The sequence below is a fragment of the Hylaeus volcanicus genome, chromosome 8 (genome assembly GCF_026283585.1).
Source record: "Hylaeus volcanicus isolate JK05 chromosome 8, UHH_iyHylVolc1.0_haploid, whole genome shotgun sequence".
Classification (NCBI taxonomy): domain Eukaryota; kingdom Metazoa; phylum Arthropoda; class Insecta; order Hymenoptera; family Colletidae; genus Hylaeus; species Hylaeus volcanicus.
This window is the reverse complement of record NC_071983.1, coordinates 17,990,968-18,014,594: the sequence shown is the minus strand read 5'-3', so window position 1 is coordinate 18,014,594 and position 23,627 is coordinate 17,990,968. Positions and strand designations below refer to the sequence as shown.

Sequence of the window (23,627 nt, the reverse complement as noted above, 5' to 3'; positions counted from 1 at the left end):
CTACTATTTTAGCAACTGTTGTATTTTATGGTTTTTTGGAATAGTAGAAATTATATGCTTTAGATTGCAGTTATTGCTGCAATAGCGTGCTTCCCCTTTCTCATCGAAACTTTAAAAATGAAGGCGATAAGCTGATTCTTTGTTGAAATTTCGTATTGTCATGTCCTTTGTATTACTTTTCCTCAAGAAACGGGAACAGTTTACGTGAAAAACTTTCATGTATCTCTCATAGTTTTCGAGATAGCATCAAAGGGGTGAAACTTTAGAAGGTAATTTCATCTCTTAAGCTTAGTTACCGTAGCTGAAAAAATGTGTTCCTTATCGTTAACTACTCCACAAATCTGTAGTATCTTTTTTTAATGTTTCTTGCGACTTCTCCAACTCCCGTTGCTTTGCAAACAAATACAAGTATCCGAATAATTAACTGATTCAACCATAGATGAACTAAGAAGCTACATACACCTACCAGGAAGACCCAAATTAGGGGCTTATTTGAGAATTTTGTTCACTCGTATTATTAATTCTGGTCGATGAGTTTAATCGATATCATATGGTCAGATTTATTATATCGTAAAATGGACTTGTCGATGACTGATAACCATACCTTTTCCTTTAAAAGCTATCGTATATAAACTTCGGTACGTTCGTAAAGTAAACAAGAGTAACGAACATTTTATCTGTTGGGACACTTATAAATTAATCGCGCAAGAAAGTAAATGGAACATCTCTGAACTTATTTCATATCAGTTTCGGCGATTTCGCACCAGTTTCGCGAAACATCGCGCAATGTTTCCAACCGTTTCTGTCCGAGAGAATTGGAAATATTAATGGCAAAGAGGTATCAGAGGAAGAAACTTTTACCCGTTTATTAATCGTTAACATGACGAAGCACAATTCTTTTTTGTTTCACATTATGAGGCGAAACCTTCCACTTTTGTCCTGGGGTAATTTTTTCTTCCCATTGCTCGCCGTAGTACAACGATGCGCTTTTACGTCGTGGCAATTCATTCTTACTTGCTGTAACGTATTCGCACACGATGCCTTCATTCCACGTAAAAGTGTGAGTCTTGAAAATGAAAAGTCAGAAAGATAAATGTACGATGTCAACAGGTTTACGCGTGTTTCTTTCTCTTTGTTCTCGACGCAGTTCGTTTTATGTGAGGAAATGAACGCTACAAACGGAACAGATTTATATTTATGGAATTTATGGCTTAGTTTGTGGCTTTGCCTAAGTTGAAATTTCTGAAAAATTGGTTACGTGTGTGTACCTTCGTACAAAAATGAAGCGATACGTGGAATGACTAAATCAAGGACTAGCATTCTTGAACATAGTTTGGACGTGAATGTACTTAAATTTAATAATATTATTTATTTTCATTACATTAGTATTATAAAAAATTTAGTTTATCCATTATAACCGTTTCATGAATTATATTTATGTATACAGGGTGTCTCAAAAATGTTGTAACACCTTGAAAGGGGTGGTTCGGGAGGTGATTTGAAACAACTTCTTCCTTTCCTCCCCTCTCTCGCTCTTTATTCACAAAACCGCCACCACAATATATTTATAATCAGAGCTGAACTGTAGGAATGTAATATGATATGAATGCAATTTAATTTTTTGTAGTATTCGGTGAATAGTTTTAAAACTAATATTATATCGGCGGTTAAAAGTGCGATTACGATGATGAGACAGTTCTATTCTTTTTATTACCCATCTGTCGGAACAGCGACGATTAGGGTAGGTATTGGTATCTGTACTACTCCGCTGCACCGAAACCATTGTCATTGCGAGTTCCTAATTCACGGAGCATATCCGTGCAATTCACGGTTTATATACCTCGTTACGATAATTTCGGAAATATACGAAGAAATATTAATTCTTGTTTGAAATGAGGGCAGGCAAGCTATCACGGGTCGAAGAGCAGAAACATTTTTTGTAAACACAAGCAAGATCGTGAGTTGCGAGCCAGACCTAGAAATCTGGCAAACGAAGCAGACTGTGTCTGAAAAATTGTATCCTATATTTTCGACTCATCGTTAGTTTTGTTCGAAGGATCGTCCTCTTGCCGGTTGTACTGTGATTTGCGACAGGCCCTGTATACAATTCGGTAGAAAGCATGAGTAATGTCGAAGAGAACAAATAATAAGACAAAAGAACAAAAAAGGATAGAAGTCGAACTGGAAAAGGATTACATCGAGGAGTGATTAAGGATTGGATTTCCAGAAGAAACATGAGAATTCATCTCAGTCAGTTGAGAAGAAGTTTTATCGGATAAATTCTTGTGGATACAGTGCAATTACTCTGACTACGATAACGAGGGCCAATAAATATTTATCGATCGATACAGCACTGCACAGACAATTGAGTATTGACATCCATTGTTCAAGCGTGCGTTTCAAATTCTACTTTAAAGAGTTATAACGCGTATAACATTTTCAATTATTCAGACATGTACATTGCTGCTTTGAAGGGTGCGGATATTTAATAATCGAATAGGGCTATAGAATCGGCATGTCCGGCAGTTGCTACTTACAAAGAGATTTTCAAAATCCTAAAAAAATGTAAATTACCTATAAATTCTTACAACACTATAATATATCTATTTGATACAATTTAATAAGGGTCGCTAACATTTATCTCGCAATATTATATTATACAGGTAGGTCAAGTACTGTGATATCTGATGTGCTAGAAAAATACTAAAATTTTATGTTATACTTCATACCGAGCTCTGCATTTTTATGTGTATTTTGTATTCGAGTGGATAGATCCGAACGAATGAGCCTCCGTTCTAATCGAAACGTAAGACGAAAAGCCATCATTTTAATCTCGAATGATCAATAAATAACTTCATGTTTTTTCGCTTGATATGTTTCGTTATTGGAATTTTATAATTTTATCTTTTCCCTGACACAAAATGAAGAGATTTTATTAACGTCATTCGATATACTATTCCGATGATTTACTCTGAAAGTATTTCCGTTAATACCTTTTTAGTGCCGCGTTTCTCCGCTAAATTACACCGGAGCTTTTGGAAAATATTCTATTGAATATCGGGAAATGCATCTTGCTTCGACATAATAGTGAGCAGCGCATGTCTTCAAAATTGCCGGTACTGTATTGGATATCAGTTTTATTCGGGCGGCATGGAAATGTGTGGTCAAACTCTTTCCCGGATATCATTGTATTAAATTTGGATCTATGATGTAACCTAAAATATATCGATTACCACCAAAAACTTACAATACGCGAGCATGTGCAGCAAAGAGTTACCGCGGTTCGCGCATGGATTACGTTTTAAGCAAATAATTCATAGCATCATTTATTGAGTCTATTAAATGTGTCGATCACTTAGGATTTTATTACTTTCGTTTGGCCAGTTAATATGTAATTACAATTCATTACTTCAGCAAATTAACATTTGATTACAATTCATCGTATCAGTTGCAAATGGTACAAAGCTAATAAGATATTTTCATGAATAAATAATGTGTCATTAACTGAAAACAGAACACTGCATTGCCAATTGAAGTCTGTTTATTGAATTCAGATTCCGAAGTACTAAAATTAACTTTTTCGCTTTTTGTTTAGTATGGGGGTTAAAAAGGTGACGTTAGATTATTATCATGCTACTCTAGCGTATATAGTATATATTTGTTCCAAATACGATTCAAATTATAATTTGCACGTCAATTTATTCTAAATAGAAACGTTTTCAATAAATGCAAATTCACCTTTAATTGTGCAGGCAGTGGCGAAATTCCTACACGTGTTTGTCGCTAAAATTATTATCCCATCAAGTAACAGCTTTCTCTTATGTCTACTGCGCTCTCGGAGTACAATAGAACAAAGAAGCATTTACCAATTGTGCTATTCTCGACAATAACTTGCTCTTCACGGTTCAGTTTCAATAGCAACAATGTGTATTGCCCCAAACCGTGATGTTGCTCAGACAAAACATATGTTTTCACCCCACACACGTACGTCTAAGTAATCGACGCGTTCTAATCGATCCTGATCTTTAATTTTCTTCTGTCGCTTCGGTCACTCGGTCCGAACTAAAATAAAAAAGTGGTTGTGATTACAAAGGTAAGCAAATATCAAACAATTTTGAGAGAGCGACACTTTAGAAAGCAGTAACTGAATTTGACGCAAGACGGTAACATATTTTCATTTTCAGAAATGGAAAAGTGATCGCAATCTGTTGACTTCAATTTCGAGAACTAAACAAAATTTACTTCTTTTCTGTACCCCATTGTATAAAGATGATTCATTAATACATAGTATTTATTATTCATTTACCGACCATACACGAAACTGCGGAAGGGTAATTAATGTGTGAATAAAAATAATCTCGAAATGATTCCGTGTTTTACTAACGAAATATGCCGGCTTCGGTGATTTCCCTTTTTAATTCGTGAATTCAAAGTTGCACGAATTTGATGCGCGGAAGGAAATTTTGCATAGGAGAGTTGATAAAATCAAGAAAGGCGCATTTTTACTTCTTCGGTAGTTCTAGCGAAAGAGAGGAGCGAACGGCTGGCTTTTGCGTGATCGGTATCGATTTGGGACTTTCAGCTCTCCATTCTTCTTTCCGCCACGCCAGCCGAGCTAAGTATACTATACTCGATCTACGCAATCTTTCGGACCAGGGTTGCGAGTAATTAATTACTTTTAAAAGTAATTTCTGTCTTTAATTGACAATTAATTACAAACAATGTAATTAAAATTATTTAATTAAAATTGAATTAAGCAGAATTAATCGAAAGTCGTTTAATTGACGATTGATACGAGCAAATTTAATCAAAGATATTTAATTGACGATTGCTTTGAGCAGAATTAATTCAAAGTCATTTAATTGACGATTGCTTTAAGCAGAATTAATTCAAAGCCATTTAATTGACTATTACTTTAAGCAGAATTAATTCAAAGCCATTTAATTGACGATTGATTTAAGCAGAATTAATTCAAAGGAATTTAATTCACGATTACTTTAAGCAGAATTAATTCAAGCTATTTAATTGACGATTTGTTTATATCTTCAATGTTAAAAGACATTTATTGTTACGAGCCAGGGCGATAGCGACGCGCGTGTGAGCCCAGCGAGTGGGATAGATTTGAGAATTGAACCAATACGATTAATTATTGTGTATCAATGGTGCCGAAGGCTGAGGATAGATTAGACAATGCAGACGACTCTGACGTGAAGTCAGATAGTTGCAGGAATCGGTATCTCCCAGTAAAGGGTAACTGTAGGTTAGGGTGTTTGGTTGTTGGTTATTGGAGACAAATGCAGACGCCTCGGATGTTAAGTCAAATAGCTGCAGGAATCGGTATCTCCCAGTTAAGGGTAACCGTAGGGTAAGGTTCCAATTGTGAGGTTGTTGGAAAAAGTGCAGCGACTCTGGCGTGAAGTCAGATAGCTAGCAGGAATCGGTATCTCCCAGTAAAGGGTAACCGCAGGGTGGGTTGAATTAGGGAATTCGGGTTGAATACACTGAGCTTAAATCGTATCGTTGATGAATACTACGAGTCGCGGATAAAGCCTCGCAACTTATTAATTTAATTGAATAATAACTCGAGCGGCAAAGTTATTATGTTGTGGGATCGTTACACAGGCTAGGATTGCTTGTTATATCGTGAAGGTTTAGTAATTGACTTAGGAAACTTTGAATTTACACAAAAGAATATATATATATATATTCAGAATAACTATACTAAGTTACAAATGTGCAGTGTTGTGTTGTCGCGGTCGTGTGTAGTAAACGTTGAATTTAATAACCTAATTGTTGCACGGTGTTAACGCACTGGCGATGCGGGGGTCGAGTGTGATTCTAAATGCCGTAATAGATGAAAACCGTCTTCGCGGATCTATAAGGTTAAGGACTCTACGTAACTCTATCGTTCTAATCCCCTGAGCAACGAAAATCGTGGGTTTATATACCCCTAAATGTTGGTGGGGATCCGTCGGTGATTTCCATATTTGGAAATCTGACGGTTAGGATTTTCGTGGCTCTGAGGTGAGCAGCTGCGTTCCCTGGGAAAAGGTAGATAAGAAGTCTTCCCACGCAACGCAAGTCGAAGATGATGTTAAGAGTATGCAGCTGCAGGATGCACTCCAGGGAGACCGAGCTCCAAATTCGAGGAGGGTAGATAAAATAAAATTGATGAACGCGAGCTTCGGAAACAAACAGCGAGTTTCTGTATACGTAACATTATATAAAATTTAACTAATTGTATAAGTAACACATATAAGGTTATTAGATGGATGCCAGATATATCCGGCACTCATACAGAAATGGTTATGCCGGTAATGCCAAATTAGCTGAACTGCTTTATGTTTTTAGTATATTACTTTAACTTATACTTATGGTATATATTTGTTTTATTTTGTCGTCATTGAATAAGAATACATATTTGTTCTCATTTACCTTATAAATTATTTATTCATAGAATTACCTTAACAAATACATTATTATATATACAAGCAACTCATTTTGATGAGGTTAATAGTATTTAGTATATTGCATTTGTCGCTACAAATTGGTTTATATATATGTTTATTTATATGTGTTACTTATATAATTAATTGAATTTTATATAAATGTCTTTTAACATTGAAGATATAAACAAATTTTCAATTAAATAGCTTGAATTAATTCTGCTTAAAGTAATGGTGAATTAAATGCCTTTGAATTAATTCTGCTTAAATCAATCGTCAATTAAATGGCTTTGAATTAATTCTGCTTAAAGTAATAGTCAATTAAATGGCTTTGAATTAATTCTGCTTAAAGCAATCGTCAATTAAATGGCTTTGAGTTAATTCTGCTCAAAGCAATCGTCAATTAAATATCTTTGATTAAATTTGCTCATATCAATCGTCAATTAAATATTTTCGATTAAATTCGCTCATATCAATTGTCAATTAAACGACTTTCGATTAACTCTGCTTAATTCAATTTTAATTAAATAATTTTTAATTACATTTATTCAAAATATTTATTAATTAAGTTGATTGAATTAAATTTGTTTCAATCAATTATTTAATTAAAAAATTGTAATTGATTATTATTCAAACTCTGTTTCGCACGGAAAGAGGAGCATGTTATGCCAGTTTGACCTCTGCTCCTTAGTCAGTAATTTATTTTAAAATTATTTACAAAATTGTCTCGTTTCGTTTGGGAAAACGATAATCGGGTTAGATCTTATTTCCCAAACACCGATACTTTCAATACGATCGAAACCAAAAATTTTGTCTTTTCTTTCAGGTAGCATGGCTGCGAGTGGACACGCAAACTATCTTGACAATAGCAAACCATGTGATTACAAAGAATCACAGGATCGGAGTTACGCGTACAGATCACAAAACGTGGTGCCTACACATACGTGAAGTGCGCAAATCTGATCGTGGTGCTTACATGTGCCAAATAAATACCGACCCGATGAAGAGTCAAACTGGATACCTGGAAGTTGTAGGTTGGTTCATTAAATTCTACGTAAGCGAAAATAATAAATGTGCTATTGGACACGTTGCCTTTAACACGTTCACGCCGGCATGTACCACTGGTGGCTCACGCTCGCTTGTCTATCAGATGGTGTGTACCACCGCGCCGTCCCATGGCGAGAAAAACAAGTAGCAGCGCCGACGTGAACGTGTCAAAGAGACGTTATTATGAATTGAGTGTACGCTCTTCGGGTGTCATTGGCTACATTTGTTAGAGAGACGGCTGGCTTATCTTTAAGACAGACAACGGCGGAATAAACAAATAGGACTGCAGTAAAGTCTCCACGAATGCACAAATTTCTCTCCCATAAATGCCCTGAAACCATCCCCATCACTGCGAGGTATACCCCTTGGGGGGTCAAGGAGTTCGATCGCTGAGCAGTGTTTATATGATCGTATATTCTCTGATGTTTGCCGACAAGCTTCGAACGTAGAGAAGGAACGGGAATAAAGAAGAGGACGAAGCAAATGCAACGATAAAACTTTTTTATTATTAAAAATTTTGTAATAGTATTTTACAAAAAAGTTTTTCAACAAAAAAATTAATAATAAAAAGAGTTTCACCGGTGCATTATATTGTCTCACCTACATATCTTGGTGTTTTCGCTCTCTCCTCTTCTTTTATTCGCTATTCTTCTGTACGTTCGAAGCTCGTCGGCAAACATCAGAAAATATATGAACTCAGCGGTCGAACTCCTGGACCCCTCAAGAGGTATACCCCCTAGTGGTGGTACTGGTTTCTGTCCATTTATCGTAGACAAATTGGTGCAGTTATGGAGACATTACTTTATTTTGTTTCCTGTTTCTATTTCTAATTCAACATTTGACGAGAGTTCAGGCTTCGAAGCTTGTCGGCAAACATCAGAGAATGTACGAAGTCTACCATAAACACAGTTCTGAGTTGGGCGTTTATGGGGACTTTGTTTTCTCTCCGTCCTCTTCCTTTATTTGCTGTGATTCTGTACATTCGAAGCTTGTCAACAAAAATTAGAGAATGCACGAACTCTACCATGAGTGCACCAGTCAGTCCCGAGTTCGTCCATTGTATGGAGACTTTATGTTTTCACTCCGTCCTCTTCTGTATTCGTTGTCCTTCTCTACGTTTGATGCTTGTCGGCAAAACATCAGAGAATGTAGGAACTCTATCAAAAATGTACCAGTTCAGTCCCGAGTTTTAGCACTTATGGAGACTTTAGCGTATCTCGTCCCATAGACTGGTTAATTACGTATTGTCCAAATATTCGAATAATCCTAACCTTAGCATACACATTATAACATCGTAATTGAACGATTAGTAACCGATAGTTTTATTATTTTCAGTTCCACCAGATATTTTAGATTATCCGACAAGCACGGATATGATCATTAAAGAAGGTGATAATGTTACTCTGCGCTGCGCTGCTGTGGGATCGCCAACGCCAAATATCACCTGGAGGCGCGAAGATGGAGAAACCATCTATCTGGAAAATGGAAAAGAAGGTAAGGCATGTAAATTAAAATTCATCTTATATCTTATCGTATATCTTATACTACATATTATACAAAGAGACAGCGTTTGTTTGCATCTATATAATTTCAAGAACTACTTAACCGATTGATACCAAATTTTAACAGTAGCATCCTTGCTTTCTCTGGAGTAACATAGGCTACGTTATTTTCAGAAAAATGATATTACATTCGCGTAAAAATACGTAAGAATATGTTGAGCGCTGAGCGCTCTGAGCCTATACACGCTACTCCCTAACTACCGCTCCCAACCGCTACGTAGCTGCGTGTTCGTGCCTACTCAAAAGAGAACTAACAAAGTTTGCATGATGTGTACAAGTTCGTTTCGTCCGGTAAACATGTAAAAAAAACTAACCATGTTGTGTATTCCAAAGTTCTATAATATCACATTACATTGAATCCAAATCCTATGATTGTTTGTTTGTTCTTTATTATAGTGTTGTCCTGTCGGACAGTTTACATTTTTCCTGAGAATACAAAATATTTTTGTTACATGCTGGTTTATATATTAATAAAACATATTATTCTTAATCTATAATTTCTTACACTTACTACTTCCTATCGCTATATTACACAACATCAAATCCTACGATTGATACACGGGCGAAGCCGTGACGGGGGATGGTAGTATTTTATAAAAATGAAGGTGAGAATTGTCGAAAGCATAGTTACAAATTTAATTACAGTTTAACGGTAGACATTTTCACTAAAGTTAAACGCTTGAATTTATTATTCTCGCGAGGTCAACGCGAATCTATTATTCGTTTTGATTCTGTTATTTGGTTGCTTTTAAAATACATTTTCAATTGTAAAGAGTTTATTAAGAAATGTATGTAACTACGAAGTGTATAGACTTACTATAAAATACAATTGGAACGGTTTTATGTTTTAGTGACTGAGAGTAGATATATGACGTGAACGGTAAAAGTGCTTTGGTGGCTGAGGGTAGACATACGACCGCAATGAAGTTAATCGTTACTCTTCTTAGAGTATTGATGCATCTTTGACTTAAACGTTAATTTAACGTTTTCGTGAAACTTGTATGCTAAATTAAACTTCGATGCTAATTGAATTTCCTATTTCCTTGTAGTAAATATGAAACATAAATTCTAAGCTTTGAACATCGAACAGTTGGTCCGAATTGCTGATTGTCAGGTTTTTTAAACTTGTTTATTTGAATAAAAAGGATCACGTTCTATTTCAATAGACGAATCAATAAGAATGTATACAATTTTTGTTCGAACCAGAAGAGAATTTTATTTCGTTCTGAAATGTCAATCGAACGAAATAGAAATAACTGACATTTGTTCACACGTAGATGCATCAGTTTGACTCTTCTTTCTATCAAAGCGTAACTGAATAATTCGTACAGATTGAAATACTGCATCGGTATAGATATCATTTTTCTACGGGGTTTTTAAACTGTTATTGTAGAAAAGTTCAACATGCATGGTCGGCTTCATAGACCATACGTGTTGAATGGCTCTCTACGGAAGCAGATCCAGAAGCTTTATTTGCCCAGAGATACAAACTATAGAAAAGTATTCTTTCAAATTTCTTTTTTGACAATCTGAGATTTATTAATAATTTAAATATGAACATGTCTGTTCGATGTATTAAATAGTCAAGTTCACGTTCACGTTTTATATGTATATTATACAAATATCAAATTGATATTATACATATCAAAATGAATATTATTTGTTAAACTATTAATGCCAAAATATTTTGTACTTTTCGAACAGTTATTTTCTCTAATAATTTTTTCTCGTTTAATTGTTGAAAGCTTCTTTTGAAGTGACATATTAGAAGAATAAGTAAAAACATAATTGCAACGAGTTAACTGACTTTAGTATCTCCACTTACGTACACACATGCCACAGTTCAGAACATCGCGAATTCATCTACCATGAAATGCAGAAGTCTCAATCGCAATCGGTTAATTCTTTACCGAGTTACATCAAAGAATAGAAGTTTTTCAGTAACAATTGTTATAAACATTAAAAAATTCAAAAATGCTTGGAAGAAAACACGCGAGATAACGCGCAGAAGAACCTCGACGCGGCCGCAATAGGGGAGTCCGATCCTGGTACTGATTTCGACAGCGCTTGAGGATTGACATTCTGTACTGTAATTCTCCTCTCTATTGAATTTCTGACCTTGGCAAACTGCGTTCGAGCAAAGAGTAGACCATATATTCTCAATTGGATTCAAGTCAAAGCGGGCTATTCTGAAACTTGAATTCCATGGTCGATGAATCACTCTTTGGCAATGGCGTTGTGCATACCGTGTTTCACGCTTCGAAAAATATTTCCGACCTGCAAATGTTTACGCGAACTCAATAGAGAGTTAAGAAATATATGATGTACGATAGATGTGCAATGAAAATTTATGACCGACGGCTTTCAAACTTACTTAACGAGTAGGACGCGTGTTGCAGCAGTGGCGGTTGCAGCATGCGAACTTGTCGCTGCCCTACATCGTTGGTGTACCGATGATGTCAGAAAGAAATACACGCCTCCCAGTTTTGTATAGTAATACCAAGGAATATCATCGGCCTGATTCGCATACGCCGAGGCGCGATAAAGATTTATCATTCTTTTGTCTTCCACGCGTGTCCGATTGTTGCTCGTGCTCCGTGCTATGGTCTTCCATAGAGAACTGCCTAGCCTCGAGCAAGAGAAATCTCCCTCGCTGTTCGAATAACTCTGAAGGTACATACACCCTCGTTCATAAATATGTGGACACTTACTACCTTCAATGAATAATTACTATACACTGTAAATCATTGCTATACAACTTTTGTTGCTAAATTCTATATTGGATGTGTATACAATAACATTTAATAATATTAAATGTTTTGAGTACTATATTCAATTTTATAGTGATATTATACTATGGGATCGTTTAGATAGAAAAGTTCAGAAAGAATGTTTAATATATCAAAAACCTAGTTCAAAACATTACCTACTTATATCTATAGTTTTTTTTATCAATACTACTGTAATATTAAAAAACACTATTAATAAAATATATTCGGTAATAGAACATAAACATATCGAAACATAAATGATATAATTGATACTAATAGATTCGCAACTTTTATTCGATATTTATTTCTATTAAGGAAGTGTCCACATACTTCTGAGCTGAGGTGTACATGAAATGTAAACGTTGTATCAAACTTTTTTTAATAGCCATCGTTTAACATCGAATCTTATTAATTATCGACTCTGTTCTTTCATTTCGTCCAGTCTGCTCATCAAGAGTTGACACGCAAAATAATAGTAGTTGGAGGTAATTAATTAAAGTGGAAACAGGAATCGTATTGAGGGGTTCAATGGGTGGTTAGAGTTTAACTTGTATCCAGGTGATTACAGGCACGGTCAACAGGCGTTTCAATGACATAAATTGCTTTGTGCTGAGATTAAACGATTAGGTAGACAAAGTCAGAGTTCGATGAATCGAAAATTTAACCACAAATGACGGCCTTGATCACCTTTTAATTTTCCACCGCAAGATTTTCATTAAATTTTCCACCGTTAAATTTTAAACATTCTACGCAAAGTTTCTAAATTACAAACTAAAATGAAGGTTTAAAAATGAAGAACTGATCTGTAAGAAAGTAATAAATGCAATTTGTGATATATAGGGTGATTATGCATAATCCCCACTAAAGTTGGTAAATGTGATAAATTATGAAACATTTATCAAATTAACCGACGATTTTATATAATCCCCAACTCCCAATGGGGAATGTGATAAAATTGTGAATACATATGCTATCTATACGGAAATACTGTCTGAGTAGGTTTGGACCTAATTTTGCAGACCTAACCCTAACCCTACTTCAGCACTTCAGGGTCCCCGGAACTAATGTACTCTTGAAACCTTAACACCGTCGCGAAACCGTACATCGATGAAAACAGGGGCTAATAACGGCGTTTCCAGTCACTTTTTCACTGATGCGAGTTATCTATTAGGTTAGGGTTACATCTCCCTTTTAGACAGCTTGACGCACTCAGATTTTTGATCCGACGCACTTGTTAAATCTTTAAATGTTTCAACAATTTTGAGAATTTTAATTTAACATCCTTACAGCTGGTCACTTACCACGAGATCCTCCCAGGGTTTGAATAATAATCAATTACAATTTTTTAATTAAATAATTGATTTAAACAAATTTAATTCAATCAACTTAATTAATCAATATTTTGAATAAATGTAATTAAAAATTATTTAATTAAAATTGAATTAAGCAGAGTTAATCGAAAGTCGTTTAATTGACGATTCATATGAGCGAATTTAATCGAAGATATTTAATTGACGATTGATATGAGCAAATTTAATCGAAGATATTTAATTGACGATTACTTTAAGCAGAATTAATTGAAAGCCATTTAATTGACGATTGATTTAAGCAGAATTAATTGAAAGCCATTTAATTGACGATTGATTTAAGCAGAATTAATTCAAAGCCATTTAATTGACGATTACTTTAAGCGGAATTAATTCAAGATATTTAATTGACGATTGATATGAGCAAATTTAATCGAAGATATTTAATTGACGATTACTTTAAGCAGAATTAATTGAAAGCCATTTAATTGACGATTGATTTAAGCAGAATTAATTCAAAGCCATTTAATTGACGATTACTTTAAGCGGAATTAATTCAAGCTATTTAATTGACAATTTGTTTATATCTTCAATGTTAAAGACATTTATATAAAATTCAATTAATTATAAATATGAGTAACACATATAAATAAACATATATATAAACCAATTTGTAGCCACAAATGCAATGTACTAAATACTATTAACCTCATCACAATGAGTTGCTTGTATATATAATAATGTATTTGTTGAGGTAATTCTATAAATAAGTAATTTATAACGTAAATAAGAACAAATATATATTCTTATTCAATGACGACAAAATAAAACAAATATATACCATAGGTATAAGTTAAAGTAATATACTAAAAGCACAAAGCAGTTCAGCTAATTTGGCATTACCGGCATAACCATTTCTGTATGAGCGCCGGATATATCTGGTATCCATCTAATAACCTTATATGTGTTACTTATACAATTAGTTAAATTTTATATAAATGTCTTTTAGCATTGAAGATATAAACAAATCGTCAATTAAATAGCTTGAATTAATTCTGCTTAAAGTAATCGTGAATTAAATGCCTTTGAATTAATTCTGCTGTTACGTACAGAGACTTCACTCTGTTTCGTTATTTCCATCAAACCTCTCCTCCGTGACATTTGCCCTTGCGAGCGGATGTGGCCGCGCCCCTTCGATAAAGTTTTTACTAAGAAACTAGGGCGCGTCGCGGGACTGATTTCCACGAAAAATAGGAGCTACGTGCCTCTACGCATCTCCGCATACGGCAGCGTAGGATACATAGAATCAATTCCCACTACCGATTTTTAACCGAATTCAGAGTATATAAACCGATGCGTTTTGCATCTCGGGGGCTTATTTCTTGAGGACACGTTGAAATTACGCCGCGCTATATCTTAAACCGGCGAGGCAAGATCGGGTAGAATCCCCTTATAGTAATCCAGAAGTATCAGACGCTGACACCGTGTTACCTCGTCGCAAGATCGGGAAGAATCCCCTTCGAACATAGTCTTGAAACGTTTTGGTAAATACTTGTTCAATTGTAAACGTGACCCCCGCATTTCAACTCGGTGCGTAACCTTGAGAGTAGGAATTAGTTTCCGCGATATATACAGAAAACATTTGTATAGTCCTAATTAAACCTTTGAATACATACATAGTTTAGTAGAGTAATTCTAACTATTTTCTTTGAGTACCTATCTTATTGAATTATTCAATTAAGGAGACTTAAAAATTATTAAATTAAAAATTTGGTCCAAACCTACTCATTGTCAGACACTATTTCCGTGCAGACAGCATGTGCATTAACAATTTATCATATTCGCCATTAGGAGTTGGGGATTATATAAAATCATCGGTTAATTTGATAAATATTTCATAATTTATCACATTTACCAACTTCAGTGTTTCATAATCCCCGGTGATTATGCATAATCCCCAGTTTATTACATTTACGATAACATATACGTTTCTTTAATAAAACGTACAGAATTCAGTGAACAATTCGCTTCCATTTTCCTCCAATTTATATCTCTGTTTCGTGCTATAATTTTACTTGGACATATAATCAGACTATAAACGCTATAGGAGAATATAATCAAGCGTTCTCCTAGTAAATCTTCGTGAGCAAGAAATCCTCGACAAGCGGTATGTCCATAATACATTTCTCTATATCTACGTTCATAGTATGAAATGCTTACTTGGATTAAACACGCCAACAAAAAGCAAGGAACTTTCGCGATATCGATGGCGTAGGAACAAACAAACGGCTTGATTAGTGAATATTAATTTCGACCACCCTATTGCGAATCTTTTGTGATACAAATCAACGCCACAGTTTTGCAAATAATTAATAATCCTCTACAGAAAACAACGTACGTGTTACGTGTACAAGAGAAAACAAATATGCAACTATTAGGTATGAATAAAAGTGTTTTTGTTTATGGAATCATGGGTGTGAGGTTTCGTATATTTTGAGTACCTTTCGATTGAATTTCCTTTTTCGTATGGTACAGGACACGCGTACGATATATTGTATGAAATGCGTCATTCTAGACAATCGATCATTTATAAATTCGTCTCTTGTACAGTTATATATCATGTTTTTTATCTCTAATTCTGTTGCAGTGCGAAATATAGACGGATCAGTCTTCAATATCACGAAGGTAAATCGACTCCACATGGGTGCATATTTGTGCATCGCATCCAATGGCGTACCCCCTACCGTCAGTAAAAGAATTATGCTCATAGTACACTGTGAGTATCCTACTTCTATAGCGTCTCGTAGTATTGCTCACGTGATAACTGTAAATATTTTTGTGACTAACTGTAGCTCGATGAAATTTTTATCTAACCTAAATTGAATTCCTTTCGTTTACTGCGACTTTCCAGTTTCTCCAATGATATATATACAGAACCAATTAGTAGAAGCACAGGAGGGACAGAATATGACTCTGGAGTGTAATTCGGAAGCGTTTCCGGCATCAATTAATTATTGGACGAAGGAAAACAACGGAATAGAAACCACTGGTATTTGAAATTTGATATCGTGCACTTATAGTTATTTAAACAAGGAATGTATATTCGTTTGTATAGTTGGTTAACCAGTTAACTATATTGAAATATTTAAAAAGAGTATACTATCAGATCGGAACAGTAAGCAATGCCTAAAAAGCACACAGAGAAAAATGCATACATATATGGTTACTACTGCTAACCACAAATTTTAAATTAATTTTTTAAGTGCCTACTGGTTTTTAGTAAAAACCATATAGTGGAACATGTGTTGCCTATGTCCTGGAGGATAATTAAAACATCTTGTTGACATTTCCTTCCTATAATTTCAACACATATTTTTAATTCTGTCCTCAAAGGGTTAAATGTACGTTTTCGCTTTTATTATGTATGAGTCAATTATCGTATACATAAGTTTCTTAAAATCACAATTAAAAACACGAATGAAATTGATTGCACGCGTTAGATAATAATGGATCTATTCGCATTCCAACGATGTATGACGGTGATAATATTTCAATGATAAACTACTTCGTGATCATTTTCACTGTGAATATTACATAAATTATGATTCCTTAATTAATTGCAAAGCAGAGTTATCGACGTTTATAAATGTTGGAGAATATTTAACAACAAAATTATCAGCATCGAATATTATTATCAAAAACACTGCTTGTTTAATTAAAATTGATTGCACTAATATGAATGTTTTTTATATGCATGCGTGTCTTCAATGATTCTTCGCTTGAAAGTTATTTTTAGATTGCATTATTTTATATTTGAAGCTTAGAGTTTTCGCATCAAGAATGACAAAAATATTTACTGAAAATTTATTTAGTGAAAATAATGATTAAAAGTTATATTTGATACTCTATTCAAAAATTAGATATGCTCACATATAAAAATACAATTAACATTTACTATTGCATTTACTATAAGTTTTGTTGAAGCGTAGACATACCGTTACTTTGAAAAATTTTTATGCTTGTGACGCTTTTATGGCAAACCATTTAGAACCTTTTTTATTTTTGCTCCAATTTTAATGATAGTTCGTTTTGTCGCGTATGAGGTTAAAGTTGAAAGGGAAACAACCAACTAGAATTGCTAGAATTAACTAGTAATAATAATTAATAACTAATGTTTTCATTATTGGGAATCGTGATTATCGTTCACATAAGTGGATACCAAAGAGTAAATTCAAACGAAAGCTACGGATACTTTCTTACGGAACAAACGGTTATTCTGTTTCAACGCGTTGCGTGCATCCTGGGTATTCACACTCGTTCTTTGGTATACAGCCAGCATAAGACGAATGGAGACACGATTTATGGGCCCGTTTCATACAACAGACAATTTACTGTGCAACATCGACGCGGGTACCGCGCAACTGTCCTCACAGGCACGGGTACATCCCCTAATATTGTTCATGCATGGCTTTATCGATGAGAAAATACGTAAGAATAAACCTTCTTATAACGCAAAAGAACAGAGTTACACAGAGGGGAATTCAGGTATCTACCTCGGTGCATCGAATAACGAAGAAGAGCTAGATATTATTATCGTCGCTCCTCTGATTTGGGCTAATTGAGAAGGGTCGGGACAGGGAAGATGGATTAAACACAGCAGACACCGAATACTGCTATATTTAGAGATTTTGGTATTATACCGGTATCTGTTTTGATGTTACTTTGACATACCGGTATTTGGTAAACCCTTTTTTATACCGGTATTAAACCTTCAATACCGGTAATTTCATATGTACTTTACAAGTATCTCCCATCCATACCCCAAAATCAATTTCAATTTCCCACAAAAATCTTTTGTGTGAAATTGTAGTTTCTTAACTTCTTTTTTTGTAATCAATGATATTTTACATATCCTCGGAAGTCTCTAAGGCAGATATAGTCCAAACAACATTTACTAGTTAATATAATTTGTGAACTTAACAAAAAAATGCGAAAAGTGGGTGAAAGTATAGAAGCAATAAATATTTGTACTATTCTTATGACGAACCATTTACAGTAGAGTTTGTAACGTAAACATATTAGTTTATTGCTCCGTACGAATTAGAAAACATCAAATTTCCAGTAAAGTACTTTTAAACAGTTGTGCAAATACTTATTGCTTCAACATTTCTATCGATTAATTGTTTTTTTCTTGTTAATTTCGCAACTTACATAAATAGCTATTTTTTTTGTAATCTATCTATTCTAGAGATTTCGGAGAATATGTAGAATGTCATTGTTTATAAAAAATAAGTTAATAAATTACAATTTTACACAGTCTTTTTGGAAATTGATCGGTGTACGAATACTTTCTACACCCACTGTATGTCAAAATTAAATATCGTTTCATACTCGGTATGATCGATTTGATAATTGTATATTTCAGATTGTTTATAATAAGCGTTGTTAGTTTGTTTTTAATATCATTGATTTGCTGCTCCTTGCCAGACGTGTCGTGTTAATATAATAAAGACAAGTCGTTCTTGTGTTAATAATATTTTTAAATAAATAACTTATCATTTATTAATGTAAAGTGTACAGTTTAATAAGTGACATAATCTAATAAATATAATACCGATAATACTACGAAATAGAGCAATAGAGTATAGAATTTTATTTATTGAACTGATTCAAAAACCTTTACGACTATTACTCAAATGCGTTTCTAAATTTGTTCCGTGCTTATCTTTTACGATATGTGCAGAATTATTGATAATACATTCAGATGTATTAGTTAAAACATGGTGTTGAAAATATTGGTAAACTGGATTTGTTGCTTTCCTTCCCATATTAATGTAAGACAAATTCACATATAGGCTTAATACCTTAATTTAATAATCTAACTTCAATAGTAAATATCTAATGCAAAGTTAAATAAAGTAGATGCGAAAAAATACGAATAGAATTATCACTTGTCGACGGAAGACGCGAATCGTCTTTCGTTTAAAATTTATTATATGATAATGTACACTAACCACAAGGTAATTGCCTATACCTTTATCATCTATAATATATAATTTAACATAATGGAAAACAACCGAACTGATATTTTGATAATTTACGAAGATATATATAAACAAATCCAGGAAAACTATAGTGTCCGAATATTAAAGTGAGTAACTGTAGGTATGATACCGAAATACGTCTATGCCGGTATAATGTTATTGAATAACATTATACCGGTATTCGTAGTATTTGGTTTCTTTTCGAGTAATAGAATAACTACCTAAAAATATCGATATTTTACCGGTATTTGTAATACCGATTCAAACTCTGAAACACAATTCACCGTTAGCGGTTTTCGGTCCTCAGTGCTATATGAGAATAGCCTTGGAGTACTTGGGCGCTCTGCGCGATATTACGCTAATTATCCTTACGAGCATTGGAGCATTTAATAAAGGCTTGAATTGAACAGTAACTGATACCATATTCTGACACCATAAAATCATGTGTGGTTAGATAAACTTACTCTAGACATATAAGAGTAGATTACTATAATTACGTTGGCATTAGATTTTCAAAACATTATTTTTGTCGAATAAAATAATTTGGATTTCATACAAATCGCATGCAGTTTTCTTCGTTCAATTTTCAATTTGCATATATCAAAGTTTTACCGAAGATTCGATATCACACTAACATATGAGCCGTTCATTACGCAAATCGATTAACTTCATAAAACAAAAAGTTAAGAAATGCGATAAAATAATATACATTGTTTTCTAAAATAAATTATTTATTATTCAATGGCCAAAAAAATTTAGTCGCTTAATGATGTTTATCTTTATCATTAAGGAAAGTTATTTTTAAAGTTAATTTTTGAGGTCAGGAAATCGTGTTTGTGTATATATTTTGTATATATTAATTAAAGAAAAATAAAATTACAATATTTATAAGAAACAAAATATATTATAACTGTAGAAGAATATATGAGCAAATTAAAGAAATAAGTTTTATATATATTACATGTGGCACACACAAGAAAAACGAAACAGAAAGAGAAAGTATTCCATATTCTTTCAGTAGGTGGCAGCCTAGCATACCATTAATCTGTAATATAATAAGGCGCGTAATTACCAAAATACCAAGTGCTTTGACACTTTTTAAGATTTTTCAAAAATTGGAGTTAATCGATTCGTGCAGTGAACGGCTCATATATCCGTATCGAAGATCCTTTCATTTTGTGCTAAAGAAAGCATTTTGTACTGCAGAAAGTATTAATTAAAAGCAATGAATTCTACTCAGGTAACATTAATTTGACGAAATTAAGTAAAAGGTTGCCCGACTGCATTTCGAGATTCACACATTGACGCGACAGTACTTTCGCATTTGCATGCTTGTAATGGACGTGTTGCTGGCTTGCTAATTCACTGAAGAGCGATTGAACCGTACTAGCCAACATAGTTAACGCTGTTTTATTAACGAGTGTACGCACAGTACACGACACATATGTACCGTACATTACCGAAACGGTCTAACAACGTCCCAATCGGATACACGGACATGCATGGAGCAATAATTACTTCGAATAATGAGACTTTGGTACTAAACTTTTCACGTGCGAGAATTGTTTACAGAATATTTTAGCATCCTGCTGTAATGTGTTCCATTGTAAGCCGAATTGTGTTACGACGACTTAAACATTGCTGCACTAGTTGACTAAAATTTTTATTATTTTATAGAATTACACAACAAAAGAGTGATCTCTTTGAGTATAAAATAATTTATGAAAAATAAAATATAACCGACTTTAAAAAATATTAAATCTGCACTAAAAAGTATGAAATAATTTGTATTTTCCTTATATTAAATTATATTAAATAACCTTTTCGGAGGCGGCGCAAAATAAATAATTTTTAATTTTTAATCTCTACCAGATGCAAGAGGTTTCATTCCGATTGGTCAAGCCGTCTCGACGTAATCGGTAAACAAACATAAAAAAGAAATATATATACATGTCGAATTGAGTAACCTTCTCCTTTTCGAAGTCGGTTAAAAACGGAAAGTAATGCTCGACGGTAAAATAAATCTGTGACGAAACACCGTACTTTCTGATGTTCCTAATGGCCAATTAGTGTACATATCTAGCTTACAATCGAATAGTCCATTAGTGCTGCAGTAAAATTAATTATCGCGTTGACTGGCGTGGTGGTCATAGTTGACCGGCGCTGAACCTTCCAACGGACCAGTGATTATTATCCCCATAAAAAACTTCAAAAAAGTTAAAACATTACGCCAAGTACATGAAAAAGTGGAGGACTTAGAGAGTAATCATAGAAAAATAGAAGATCCCCCTAAAAAAATTGAAGAAAGTAGAAAAAGATGTGAAATCTACATGAGCTGCCAGTACATGAAAGTCCTTTCCAATAAAGTGCAAAGGCGACACTGTGTAACACAATGTAAAATTCAGTGCTTTCCAACTATGCGTAGCTAAAATGCTGTGTTCAACAGTGCGAACGTTCCGATCCTAATGACAATTCATATAAAGTGACTGCTCCGCAGTTTGGCGGTGAAATTAAGAAGCTAAATAGCATATCATCCATAATCTGAGACTGTTTAAAAATTTGCCTAGATGTACGCGGCCTGAAAGTCAAATGTTTGGCGTGGCCAGGCAAGGTCGTGTCGATGAATAAGAATTATTTTAAAACGCAAAATAATGAAAGTGTACTTATATTGTCAGAGTTTTAAACTGACAAATTATCTGAAAGCTTGTGAGAGGAAAGGTATCGGTGTCGATAAATGACCTTAGAAATAATTTAAAACGCAATACAATGGAAATGTACTCATATCATAAGAGTTTTAAATTGATATACTTTAAGCGCACAAAACTACTTATCAAATCATGATAAACACTAGCTACTTTTAATTGTGAATTTTACTTACTCTTTTATTGATGATGTTATATGCTCCTCTTCTTGTTGTAATAGGTAAAAAATGTCGCATTGCTAAAACTACTATTATGGTTTTAATACGTGCAAACACGTATTACAAGGCAACATTACTGTCTCTTGTGCATTATTTCTTGCAGTATCTGGTGAAATTTTTTTCTTCTCTCTTAATAACCTGCATCCAGCTATTCCTCACTGTAACCTACAACCTAGCAGTATATCTGTCAAACGAATCTGTCAAACGATACTAACCTATATCTGTCAAACGATATACACAAGTATTTCTTATGGCGACCGATGAGTCTGGCCGACTGATTCCGAGAGTCGATAAATCGACGAACGGCCTTGTCTCTTATTGGCTAAGTGTTGACGAAAAATCAACTGGAAAAGTATAAGACTGTACCATTTTTGAATGAATCGTAACATGATATTACGATATCGCTGTTGTACGAGAACCGATTTGATTGATCTTGGTTTTATTCGGAAGCTTATATGCGATTTACATAAGAAAAAAGCGTTTAAATTTAGAAAATATTGCAGGCGTGATGAGATATTAATGAAAAAAGTTTCAAGTTAGGTTAGAATGGACCATCTCTCCTGTAAAAGATACGCGGTAGCGCCATGTTATATACGGGGTGGCTTTATAATTTCTCATGAACTTGGCGTCGAGACGCTAACGCGTCTCTAGATAGCTGCCTATCGCAAATCAACGCTTTAAAAACACGTAAAATTCGCACACAATAACGTTTGTAAGAAGAGTACATACAAATTGTAAGAATAATTATAAATTAAGACGATATCTCGTTTCATTTTTGTACGATTTACAAGTTGACAAGACATATTTGAATGTGACCAACACATTGTATAATTTTATTCAACATCGTACACATCGCATATCCATGGAAGTTAAAATATTAATGCATGGTGTCTCTTATTATCACAAATGTATGTATTAGGTAGACTGAAAAGTGATGTTGTTTCTTTTACATTAAACTCAAGAAAATTTTTAATAAATTTCTATTTTTAATTAATTATATAATCTCCCTCGTTATCAACAATTCCTTGCCATCTAGTGTGCAAATTTTCAATGCCAGATCGATAAAAATCAACGAGCTGATGAATGATAAACAAATATTTAAAATCGCAAAAACGACATTACTTTCCAGTTCACCTAATATAGTACTCAAATATCTCGACTATGTTAATCTGTTAAGCATTTGCCACTGTGAAGCCGAAGGTTCCAAGTAGGTTACCTAGGTCGATGAAGCACATTACACCTCTTGTGCTTACTACTATGTACTAGTCTTGCTATGCCCTGCGGTGACTCGATGCTATAATTATGGCATGCTTTACAATTTAACATATATCGGATTTCCAGGCTCGATAATGTAGATGCGAGACAAATCATGCATCCACGTGTTTCAGATTTTCTAGTATTTTATCTTCCGACTGATGTTGCGTGATTGGAAATCATTTTGTTTACATGGCGAGGCACTCAATTCATATTTCGAAAATAAAATCACTAGTTGCTAACAGAGCTGAGTAAAATTTAGGAAAACTATATTAT

At 34.0% G+C, this 23,627-nt stretch overlaps 1 protein-coding gene and 1 long non-coding RNA gene across 2 annotated transcripts in view; one reads left to right on the top strand and one right to left on the bottom strand.

Moving 5' to 3' along the window:
- The window catches only part of LOC128881346 (neurotrimin-like), a 280,218-nt gene that overhangs the window by 218,688 nt on the left and 37,903 nt on the right, over window positions 1-23,627 (top strand). The window contains exons 3-6 of the mRNA XM_054132296.1: window positions 7,273-7,480; window positions 8,829-8,987; window positions 15,781-15,909; window positions 16,045-16,182. Coding sequence (XP_053988271.1) covers window positions 7,273-7,480; window positions 8,829-8,987; window positions 15,781-15,909; window positions 16,045-16,182 — 634 coding nt within the window. The remainder of the gene's footprint in view (window positions 1-7,272; window positions 7,481-8,828; window positions 8,988-15,780; window positions 15,910-16,044; window positions 16,183-23,627) is intronic.
- LOC128881348 (uncharacterized) overlaps window positions 1-23,627 on the bottom strand; it is a 53,450-nt gene that overhangs the window by 6,403 nt on the left and 23,420 nt on the right. The gene's annotated exons all lie outside the window — the stretch shown is intronic.